At 38.6% G+C, this 12,016-nt stretch overlaps 1 protein-coding gene across 22 annotated transcripts in view; it reads right to left on the reverse strand.

The window, feature by feature from the left end:
* The window catches only part of Cplane1 (ciliogenesis and planar polarity effector complex subunit 1), a 140,942-nt gene that overhangs the window by 47,035 nt on the left and 81,891 nt on the right, over positions 1 to 12,016 (reverse strand). For 19 of the 22 annotated variants that reach the window (XR_007109127.1, XM_047555850.1, XM_047555853.1 and 16 more), the window contains one exon: positions 4,443 to 4,711. The exons of the other annotated variants lie outside the window; for them this stretch is intronic. Coding sequence is in view for 18 of the 19 variants with exons in the window: in XM_047555850.1 (XP_047411806.1) it covers positions 4,443 to 4,711 (269 nt within the window). In the remaining variant the exon portion in view is untranslated. The remainder of the gene's footprint in view (positions 1 to 4,442; positions 4,712 to 12,016) is intronic. 22 annotated transcript variants of the gene reach the window in all.

Raw genomic sequence — 12,016 nt, forward strand, 5'->3', positions numbered from 1 at the left:
ATTATTAATGTAAATGTTCTAGTGGCAATTCTTTGGTATGTAAACGTCACACCGTCAGAATCCAAAAACAGGAGAGCAAAGGCAAACACTAAGCACACAAATGCCACAGACAGCAACAAAGTTTTCACCTTCCAATCCTGAAATGCTTGGACTGAAGGAAGCTATATCAGAATTTCTGGAAACTCGTTCAAAATGGCCAAGCCATCTCTACTTCCCTTAAAGTCAGGAGAGCCACAAGTACATTCTGAAAAAATGGTCTGGGTGACCCTGACACACTCAGCTGCCCAGCTGCCTACCACAGCCACCCTGGGGCAGCTCTGCTCTGACACTGCCTCTTAAGGGCTTTCTCCTGACCTCTCACCACATGCGGTCCAGCCTGCTGTCAAAGCCTCACCCTAATAGGGCAGGGAGCCCATGGGACTGTTTCACCTTCTTTGCTCACTCCATATGCTCTCTTCATTATGATGTGAATGTTGTCCTGATGATTCCAAAATCCCCATTTAGATCCTCAGCTTCAGAAGCTTACATCCAGCTGCCTACATATCTCATGGCACCTCAAGTTTCACATCTCCCCAAGAGAAATCATGGCACCTCCTCTCCCAGCACAAGCATCTGTCCTTCCTCTTTCTTAGTGTGGAAAATGCCTCCTCCGTTCAACTGGGTTGGACTGTGAGCACCACTGCGAATCTGTGTTCTTCTTTGCCTTCCTACAACCTGTCAGTCTCTTCAGTCCTGTTCTATCCTGCTCTGCATTCCCACTGCGGTAGTTCAGGTATTTTGGACATGAATTTTTGCTCTGGGTATTCAATGGGTCCCAAACACCTATCAGTGGACCTCATAGAGCTGGAGCATAAGAATCATCTATGAAGTGTGTTAATATTGTCTCTACCTCTGACCTACTTAAAATCAGAATCTCAGGGAAATGGGTGCCCAGGCATTTGCATTTCAAACACTTTTCCAAGATGAGTAAGCAGGTCTGAAATCACTGACCCACTTGGTCTCCCTGTTTCTCCTTTCCAATTTACCTTCCACAGTACTGTACCTGATTTTATCACCTTAGTTCTTAAAATTTTTCAATTTTAAGCATTTTGCATGCTGACAGGATAAACTCCCAATCACTTGGCATGACAATAATCGTTTCCTTTCTTATTTGCCCCATCATTTCTCTGCTATCAGATATCTAAAGCCCAGTCCCACCAGCCTCTTCCTCCAAGTAGCGCTTACACAGTTCCCCAAACATTCCATGCTATTTGACACCTTTCTGCTCTTGCTCACAGTGACTGCCAACCCTTCCTGATCCAATCTACCAATTCATTACCAGTTCCAAGAGCCACCTCAATCAAGACTCTCGGAGGCCACATCTTCTCCTACCCTGACTAGTAACAACAGCGCAGGCATACGTGTCCTCACTGTACCCAGTTTATACTTCTACTGTCTTTTAGCCTCTTAGCTCCTAGAAAGCAGGTACTTAGCTCAAGGCCTAATATGTAGTAGATGCTCAATAAATGTGTGTTGAAGGAAGGAGTAAATTGTGGACTCCTACAAGAGGTGAGCAATGCAGGATTCAAAACTAGATCCAGGAAGAAGTAAAGTATCTGGCTTCGGATATGCTTTTCTACTAGCTCAGAAGGCAATTTCATAAAAAGAGGTTCTCAACCTAGATGCCCTTCAACAGATAAATGGATACAGAAAATGTGGTATATATATACACAATGGAAGCCTTAAAAAAGAATGAAATGGCAGTTGCACATAAATGGATGGAGCTGGAGAATATCATGCTAAGTGAAATAAGCCAATCCTAAAAAAACAAAGGCCGAATGTTTTCTCTGATACATGGATGCTAATTCACAATAGGGGTGGAGCTAAGGAAAAATAGAGGTACTCTGGATTAGGCAGAAGGGAATAAAGGAAGGGGAGGAGATATGCAGGTAGGAAGAACAGTAGAATGAATCAGACATTATTGCCCTATGTATATATATGATTACATGACCAGTGTGATTCTACATCATGTACAACCAGAAAAATGAGAAATTATACTCCATTTATGTATGATGTGTCAAAATGCATTCTACTGTCATGTATAATTAATTAGAACAAATTTTTAAAAAAGAGATTCTTTGGAGTAAGGGGCTCTTAGGACTGCTTTGATGTTCAACATTGCTTTGAATGTGACAGTTCTAAGTTTATGTCAAAAAATTAAAAAAAAAAAACCACCATAATATCATTACTTAATAGTGGTCCCATTTCTTGCAATGTAGTTTCATATATACTTAATCCTAACCTTTTAATATGTATTAAGTATAAGGATTAAAGAAATACTATATATTACTTATGCCAGTAAGAATGGCTATTATCAAAAAGACTTCAGATAACAACTGCACACTAAGGGTGGGAATGTAAATCAGCACAGCCACTATGGAAAACACTATGGAGGTTTTCCCCAAAATCAAAAATATTATCCAGCAACTCAACTATGGGTATATACTCAAAGAAAATGAAATCAGACATCTGCACTCTCATGTTCATTGCAGCATCATTCACAATAGTTGAGAAATGGAAACAAAGTATCCATCAACTAATGAATGGATAAAGAAAATGTAGTACATATAACAATGAAATACTATTCATCTATAAAGATGAATGAAATATTGTTATATGTGACAACATAGATGGAACCAGAGATCATTCTATTATCTGAAATAAATCAGGTACAGAAAAACAAGCATAATGTTATCTCACTCATGGAACAGAAAAAGGTTGATCTCAGAAGTTGGGAGTAGAATGGTGGGTACCACAGGATGGAGGAGTGAGAAGGCATAGGGAGAGTCTGATCAGTGGGTACTGAGTTGCAGAGAGATAGGAGCAAGAAGTTCTATATACTAGGGTGAATATAGATAACAGTAATGCACTGTAAAATTTCAGAAAGCTGGCAAAAAGGATTTTGAAGGTTTTTACCATAAACAAGTTATAAATGAGATAAATATATATTCAGACTGATGTAAACATTATGCAAAATACATATAATAAAACATCGCATGGTACCCCATTAATATGTACAATTTTTTGTTATTAAATATCACTTGAAAATAATTTAAGAAATATTATAAACCTAATAAACGCATTTTTTAAAAAATGTCAATATGCTAGTAACCTGGAATATTTGTTAGGTAAGTTAAAGATACCCTGAAGACTAATTTGCATTTCCTAATATCAGACTTTAACACATTTAGCATTTTAATTAGTTGTTCTTTAATCCTTATTATATAAAATTTTCATCCTTTTAAAAAAAAAGGTTGGGGCTAGAGTTGTGGCTCAGTGGTACAGACAAAGTGATGCACCTACAGTCCCAGCTACTCTGGAGACTGAGGCAGGAATATTACTTGAGCCCAGGAGTAGGAGATCAGCTGGGGTAACACAGCAAGACCCTGTCTCAAGCAAAAAAAAGGGGGACAGATGCTTGTGTAAAATAAGTATTTTTGAGACTTATTATTTTACTTATCATTCTATATAAACATTAAAGTATTTATTAAGAATACTTTTTAAAGATATAGAGAATTTGTAAGAAACATTACTAGTTTCTCACACAACAGAAACAAGAATTTCAAATATAGGGGCTGGGGAGATAGCTCAGTTGGTACAGTGCACAAGGCCTTGGGTTCAATCCCCAGCACCACCAAAAAAAAAAAAAAAAAAAAAAAATCAAATATAAGGACAATATTTGTAAAATTATAAAAATCTTTTAGAAGAAAATGATACTTGACTACAGAAGGGTTTCTTTAAAGTCATATTCTGGGTTTGTAATTTATATACTTCTTTCCCTGGTAGGAAGCATGGGCTCACTTCTTAAGTTTATGGCAGTGATCTTCTATTGGGAGTGATTTTTGGCCCCAAGGGAACATGTGGCAATGTTTTTGTTTCGTTTTGTTTTGTTTTGGTACCAGGGATTGAACACAGGGGCACTAACCACTGAGCAACATCCCAAGCCCTTTTATTTTGAGGCAGGGTCACACTAAGTTGCTTAGTGCCTTGCTAAGTTGCTGAGGCTGGCTTTGAGTTTGTGATCCTCCTGCCTCAGCCTCCTGAGCAGCTGGAATTATAGGTGTGCACCACCACACCCAGTTGGAAAACAATTTTGATTGTTATAACTGGGGGGAGTGCTACTGGCAGCAAATGAGTAAAGACCTAGGATGCTGCTAAATACCCTATAACTCAGAACCTAACAAAGATTCTAGATTTGACCCCCATCTCTGAAAAAACAACTCCCCCCAAAAAAACCCCAAACTGACCCAAATGTCAATAATTTTGAAATTCAGTAACTCTAGCTTAAAGAAACCAAATTTCTCACTATTTCAAAAAGTTCAGTATTTTAAAATTATATCGCATCACAAATTTAATAACTCAGTTACTGATTAAAAAAATAATAAAAACTAAAGATAAACTACCTTTTCATGATGCAAATTTAGCATTTCAGGTCTGGGGAAATCCTGCTCTATGTTCTCCGCAATGTTCTGTATTGCTAACAGCTGCTCGTCAATTTTCTGAAGCTTAGAGGAGAGATGCTCTAGTCGGCAAGCTGCAGGGCTTGGCACAGGGCGAACTGCAGGATGGCAAGCTGCAGGGACATCCTGCAGCAGTTTCCACAGAAGATAATCTTCTGCAGAGTCTGACTTTGTGCTCTCTTCCTGGAACTGGAACCTTGGTTTTGGCAGATCTAAATATTAATTACAGTAAAATCAGAATTGATTATAATTAAGAAGAGGCAGATACTGATAATCTCATTTTTTTAATGATATTACTTTTAAGTCAACATAACATCACTTTCCAAATCAGTTTTAATTTAATATATGTAGGGGATTGGGATGTAGATTAGTGGTACAGCATTTGCTTAGCATGTGCAAGGCCCCCTTGGGTCAATCCCCAGCACCGAAAAAAAATTTAATATACTTAAAAGTTGTATTTCAGCTTCTAGACTTTAGCAATTTGTCTGCTGTGAAATAAGGACCCTTAACAATGTTAGTAACACAAGTCCTACATATGAGGCAGTCTGAGTGTTATTTTTATCCCCTGTTACAGATAACTCATCAAAATTAGCAACTTTAACATTTTTATGACTTTTTGAAACCACTGAAAACCAAAACATCACACACTAGATACAATGATGGCTATTGCTAACTTTATGTGGGATCTCAGATATTATATTAAACCTCCCAAGACCAATATCAAAGCCAGTGACTGTCTCTATCAGTTGATTCCCAACCCAAGTTTGAGACACCTTCTTTTTCAAAGTGAACTCTCTTTCTGGCATCTCAGTCGCTCCTTCCTGCGTTACTCATCCTATCGAGTTCTCCCTCCGGCCACTCCTTTATCCACTGGTACCTTTAGGGTGCCAGCCTCAGCACACATCTCTTCTCATTCTTCTCACTGCATCTGAGTGATGTCACACAGATGACTCCTAAAGGCCTTGTGGTGCTCCCTCTGAGATCCAGATCCTTATAACCTAGACTCCAGTTGCACAGCAAACTGAACTCATTGCTTTCTGCTAGTATGAACCCTCTTCCCTGCCTCTCAACTCAGTGAACAGCACTACCATTCACCCTATTTCCCAAGTCACAAGTCTAAGCATCACTCAAAGTTCTTCTCTTTCCTTCAGAGTCAAAGTGATACCAAGTATTGATTATACCTCCTAAACACCTCCAATCCTACCACCACTGATCAACTGGATATATTTACTTTTCCTCCCAATTACCTGTCTGTGTTTCTCCATTGCCTTCTCTTCAAAAGCCCAAATACCTCAATATAACAGACAGTGGCACTTACTGCTTGCTATTATTTCTTTCCCTTTCTTGTTTTGGTACTGGGAATTGAACACAGGAATGCTCTACCATCACATCCCCAGCCCTTTTAGTTTTTACTTTGAGATGAGGTCTGTTGCCCAGGCTGGCCCTGAACTTTCAATCCTCCTGCCTCAGCCTCCATCCCAGATTCACTAGGATTATAGCCATGCACCACCTGCCCAGTTTCTTGCTATTTCTTTATTTTTTTTTTATTATTGTAAACAAATGGGATACATGTTGTTTCTCTGTACATGGCGTAAAGGCATACCATTTGAGTAATCATAAATTTACATAGGGTAATGTTGTTTGATTCATTGTTATTTTTTCCCCCTTCCCCCCACCCCTCCCACCCCTCTTTTCCCTCTATACAGTCCTTCCTTCCTCCATTCTTGCCCCCCTCCCTAACCCTAACTCTAACCCTAACACTAACCCCTCCCACCCCCCATTATGTGTCATCATCCACTTATTAGCGATATCATTCGTCCATTGGTTTTTTGAGATTGGCTCATCTCACTTAGCATGATATTCTCCAATTTCATCCATTTGCCTGCAAATGCCATAATTTTATCATTCTTTATGGCTGAGTAATATTCCATTGTATATATATACCACATTTTCTTTATCCATTCATCAATTGAAGGACATCTAGGTTGGTTCCACAATCTGGCTATTGTGAACTGAGCAGCTATGAACATTGATGTGGCTGTATCTCTGTAATATGCTGCTTTTAAGTCCTTTGGGTATAGGCCAAGGAGTGGGATAGCTGGGTCAAATGGTGGTTCCATTCCAAGTTTTCTAAGGAATCTCCACACTGCTTTCCAGAGTGGCTGCACTAATTTGCAGCCCCACCAGCAACGTAAGAGTGTACCTTTCTCCCCACATCCTCGCCAACACCTGTTGTTGCTTGTATTCTTGATAATCACCATTCTAATTGGGGTGAGATGGAATCTTAGGGTGGTTTTGATTTGCATTTCTCTTATTACTAGAGATGTTGATCATTTTTCCATACGTTTGTTGATTGCTTGTATATCTTCTTCTGTGAAGTGTCTATTCATTTCCTTAGCTCATTTGTCGATTGGATTATTTACATTCTTGGTGTAGAGTTTTTTGAGTTCTTTGTAGATTCTGGAGATTAGTGCTCTATCTGAAGTATGATTGGCAAAGATTTTCTCCCACTCTGTAGGCTCTTTCTTCGCATTGCTGATAGTTTCCTTTGCTGAGAGAAAGCTTTTTAGTTTGAATCTATCCCAGTTATTAATTCTTGCTTTTATTCCTTGTGCTATGGGAGTCCTGTTGAGGAAGTCTGGTCCTAAGCTGACATGATGAAGCTCTGGACCTATTTTTTCTTCTATAAGATGCAAGGTCTCTGGTCTGATTCCGAGATCCTTAATCCATTTTGAGTTTAGTTTTGTGCATGGTGAGAGATATGGGTTTAGTTTCATTCTGTTGCATATGGATTTCCAATTCTCCCAGCACCATTTGTTGAAGAGGCTATCTTTTCTCCATTGCATATTTTTGGTCCCTTTGTCTAGTATGAGAAAATTGTATTTATTTGGGTTTGTGTCCGTGTCCTCTATTCTGTACCATTGATCCTCCTTTCTATTTTGGTACCAATACCATGTTGTTTTTGTTACTATTGCTTTGTAGTAGAGTTGAAGATCTGGAATTGCGATACCCCCTGCTTCACTCTTTCTGCCAAGGATTGCTTTAGCTATTCTGGGTTTTTTATTCTTCCAGATGAATTTCATAATTGCTTGCTCTATTTCTGTAAGGTACATCATTGGGATTTTAATTGGAATTGCATTGAATCTGTATAGCACTTTTGGTAGTATGGCCATTTTGACAATATTAATTCTGCCTATCCAAGAACATGGGAGATCTTTCCATCTTCTAAGGTGTTCTTTAATTTCTTTCGTTAGTGTTCTGTAGTTCTCATTGTAGAGGTCTTTCACCTCTTTTGTGAGATTGATTCCCAAGTATTTAATTTTTTTCGAAGCTATTGTGAATGGGGTAGTTTTCCTGATTTCTCTTTCTGAAGTTTCATCGCTTATGTATAAAAATGCCTTAGATTTATGTGCATTGATCTTATATCCCGCTACTTTACTGAATTCACTTATGAGATCTAAAAGTTTTCTGGTGGAATTTCCTGGTTCCTCTAAGTAAACAATCATATCATCAGCAAATAGGGATAGTTTGAGTTCTTCTTTTCCTATTCGTATCCTTTTAATTTCTTTGGTCTGTCTAATTGCTCTGGCTAGAGTTTCAAGGACGATATTGAATAGAAGTGGTGAAAGAGGGCATCCCTGCCTTGTTCCAGTTTTTAGAGGGAATGCTTTCAGTTTTTCACCATTTAGAATGATATTAGCCATGGGTTTAGCATAGATGGCCTTTACAATGTTAAGGAATGTTCCCACTATCCCTATTTTTTCTAGTGTTTTGAGCATGAAGGGATGCTGTATTTTATCAAATACTTTTTCTGTATCTATCGAAATAATCATGTGATTCTCGACTTTAAGTCTATTGATATGGTGAATGACATTTATTGATTTCCTGATATTGAACCAACCTTGCATCCCTGGGATGAAACCCACTTGATCATGGTGCACTATCTTTTTAATATGTTTTTGTATGAGATTTGCTAAAATTTTGTTGAGAATTTTTACGTCGATGTTCATTAAGGATATTGGTCTGAAATTTTCTTTCCTCGATGTGTCTCTGTCTATTTTAGGTATCAGGGTAATATTGGCTTCATAGAATGAGTTTGGGAGGGTTCCCTCCTCTTCTATTTTATGGAATACTTTGAGAAGCATTGGAATGAGCTCTTCTTTAAAGGTTTTGTAGAATTCGGCTGAGAACCCATCTGGTCCTGGACTTTTCTTTGTTGGTAGGCTTTTGATGACTTCTTCTATTTCATTACTTGAAATTGGTCTATTTAAATTGTGTATGTCCTCCTCGTTCAGTTTAGGCAATTCATATGTCTCTAGAAACCTGTTGATGTCTTCAAATTTTTCTATTTTGTTGGAGTATAGATTTTCAAAATAGCTTCTAATTATGTTTTGTATTTCAGTCATGTCTGTTGTGATATTTCCTTGTTCATTCCGAATTTAGTGATTTGGGTTTTCTCTCGTCTTCTCTTTGTTAGTGTTGCTAAAGTTTATCAATTTTGTTTATTTTTTTGAAGAACCAACTATTTATTTTGTCAATTTTTTGTATTTTTTTTTTTGTTTCAATTCTGTTGATTTCAGCTCTGAGTTTAACTATTTCCTGTCTTCTACTACTTTTGGTGTTGGTCTGTTCTTCTTTTTCTAGGGCTTTGAGCTGTAGTGTTAGGTCGTTTATTTTTTGAGTTTTACTTCTTTATTAAATGCGCTCCATGAAATAAATCTTCCTCTAAGTACTGCTTTTATAGTGTCCCAGAGATTTTGATATGTTTCTTTGTTCTCGTTTACCTCTAAGAACTTTTTAATTTCCTTCCTAATATCTTCTGTTATCCATTCATCATATAGTAGCATATTGTTTAATCTCCAGGTGTTGGAGTAGTTTCTGTTTTTTACTCTTTCATTTATTTCTATCTTCAATCCATTATGATCTGATAGAATACAAGGTAGTGTCTCTATCTTCTTGTATTTGCTGACATTAGCTTTGTGGCATAATATATGGTCTATTTTAGAGAAGGATCCATGTGCTGCTGAGAAGAAAGTGTATTCACTCTTGGTTGGATGGTATATTCTATAAATGTCTGTTAAGTCTAAATTATTGATTGTGTTATTGAGATCTATGGTTTCTTTGTTCAATTTTTGTTTGGAAGATCTGTCCAGTGGTGAGAGAGGCGTGTTAAAATCACCTAGTATTATTGTGTTATGGTCTCTTTGGTTTCTGAAATTGAGGATTTGTTTAACATACATGGATGAGCCACTGTTTGGGGCATAGATGTTTATGATTGTTATATCTTGCTGATTTATGCTTCCCTTAAGCAGTATGAAATGTCCTTCCTTATCCCTTCTGACTAACTTTGGCTTGAAGTCCACATTATCTGAAATGAGGATGGATACTCCAGCTTTTTTGCTGAGTCCATGTGCATGGTATGTTTTTCCCCATCCTTTCACCTTTAGTCTATGGGTATCTCTTTCTATGAGGTGAGTCTCTTGCAGGCAACATATTGTTGGATCTTTCTTTTTAATCCAATCTGCCAGTCTATGTCTTTTGATTGATGAATTCAGGCCATTAACATTCAGGGTTATTATTGAGATATGATTTGTATTCCCGGTCATTTGGTTCATATTTAAAATTTTATTTATTTATTTATTTATTTTTTGACACATCTTGGTTCCTCCTTTATTTGACAGTTCCTTTAGGGTAATTCCTCCCTTTGCTGATATGCTTCTTTGTTTTTTATCTCTTTCTCATGAAATATTTTGCTGAGAATGTTCTGTAATGCTGGCTTTCTTTTTGTAAATTCTTTTAGCTTTTGTTTATCATGGAATGATTTTATTTCATCGTCAAATTTGAAGGTAAGTTTTGCTGGGTATAAGATTCTTGGTTGGCATCCATTTTCTTTCAGAGCTTGAAAAATGTTGTTCCAGGCCCTTCTAGCTTTTAGGGTCTGGATTGAAAAATCTGCTGATATCCATATTGGTTTCCCCCTGAATGTAATTTGGTTCTTTTCTCTCACAGCCTTTAAAATTCTGTCTTTATTTTGTATGTTAGGTATTTTCATTATAATGTGCCTTGGTGTGGGTCTGTTGTAATTTTGTGTATTTGGAGTCCTATAAGCCTCTTGAACTTGATTTTCCATTTCATTCTTCAGATTTGGGAAATTTTCTGATATTATTTCATTGAATAGGTTATTCATTCCTTTGGTTTGTTTCTCTAAGCCTTCCTCAATCCCAATAATTCTCAAATTTGGCCTTTTCATGATATCCCATAGTTCTTGGAGATTCTGTTCATGATTTCTTACCATCTTCTCTGTTTGTTCAACTTTGCTTTTGAGATTAAATATTTTGTCTTCAATATCTGAAGTTCTGTCTTCCAGGTGTTCTATCCTATTGGTTATGCTTTCTATGGAGTTCTTAATTTGGTTTATTGTTTCCTTCATTTCAAGGATTTCTGTTTGGTTATTCTTCAATATCTCTAACTCTTTATTGAAATGATCTTTGCTTCCTGTATTTGCTCTTTTAACTGTCGATTGGTGCGATCATTCAATGCCTGCATTTGCTCTTTCATCTCATCATTCAATGCCTGCATTTGCTCTTTCATCTCATCGTTTGCTTCCCTAAACATTTTAATTATGTACATTCTGAACTCCCTTTCTGTCATTTCTTCTGCCATGCTGTCGTTGGATTTTATTGATGTAACATCTAGATTTGTTTGGGGCATTTTCTTCCCTTGTTTTCTCATATTGTTCAGGAATCAGTGGGTCATTAAGATATTGCAGATTTCCTCTATTGACTTATAATGTCCCTGAAGATTTCTAGTATATCCCCTCTTATCCTTCAGTAGCCTGAAGTCTTGGAGGAAGTTGATAATGCGGAGCTCCACGAAGAAGCTGCCTCTCTAGGGGTGGTGACCCTCAGGTGGCGTATATTCCCTGCTAGTGGGCAGAGGTGCCTCCACTTGTTGACCAATGGTCATCCAACGGGGAACTAGGCTGCGGGCTGAGGCAAGTCCTGTTTGTGCCTGTGTCTCTGGTTTTACCGTCCCTGTGGGAAAACCTCACCCGGCAGGGAAGACTTACTCAGTGGGGACGTCTTGCTGATCAGTTCCCCTCCTAGAAGTTCCCCTCAATCTACAACTACCGCCTGGGCTGGGCTGTCTTCCTCTGCAACGTTCCCAGGGGCCCGGACCTACCTCCTGGGCCTGGGAGCCTCACCCTTCGCAGACAAGTCTCCTTAGGCTGCCTCTCCCAGAGAATCTGCCCGCAGTCCTGGAAACTTCGCTCCGCCCCTAGGCGTGTCTCTGTACGGCTCTTCCAGCAAGAAGCCACCTAGCTCCTGGGACCCTGCTCTGCACCTAATCGCCTGGCTATGCGGCCCCTCCTCTGAGCCGCCACCTGGAGCCCCGTACAATAGCTCCGATACCCAGAGACCCGCCCCACACCTCCTCCTTCGGACAGCGGCCGGGTTTCCCACGCAGTCACCAGGAGCTCAAGCAATTCACTTCGCGTCTCCTTCTCCCGCCAATCG

Source organism: Sciurus carolinensis, chromosome 6, assembly GCF_902686445.1.
Source record: "Sciurus carolinensis chromosome 6, mSciCar1.2, whole genome shotgun sequence".
In the NCBI taxonomy this organism is placed as follows: Eukaryota; Metazoa; Chordata; class Mammalia; order Rodentia; family Sciuridae; genus Sciurus; species Sciurus carolinensis.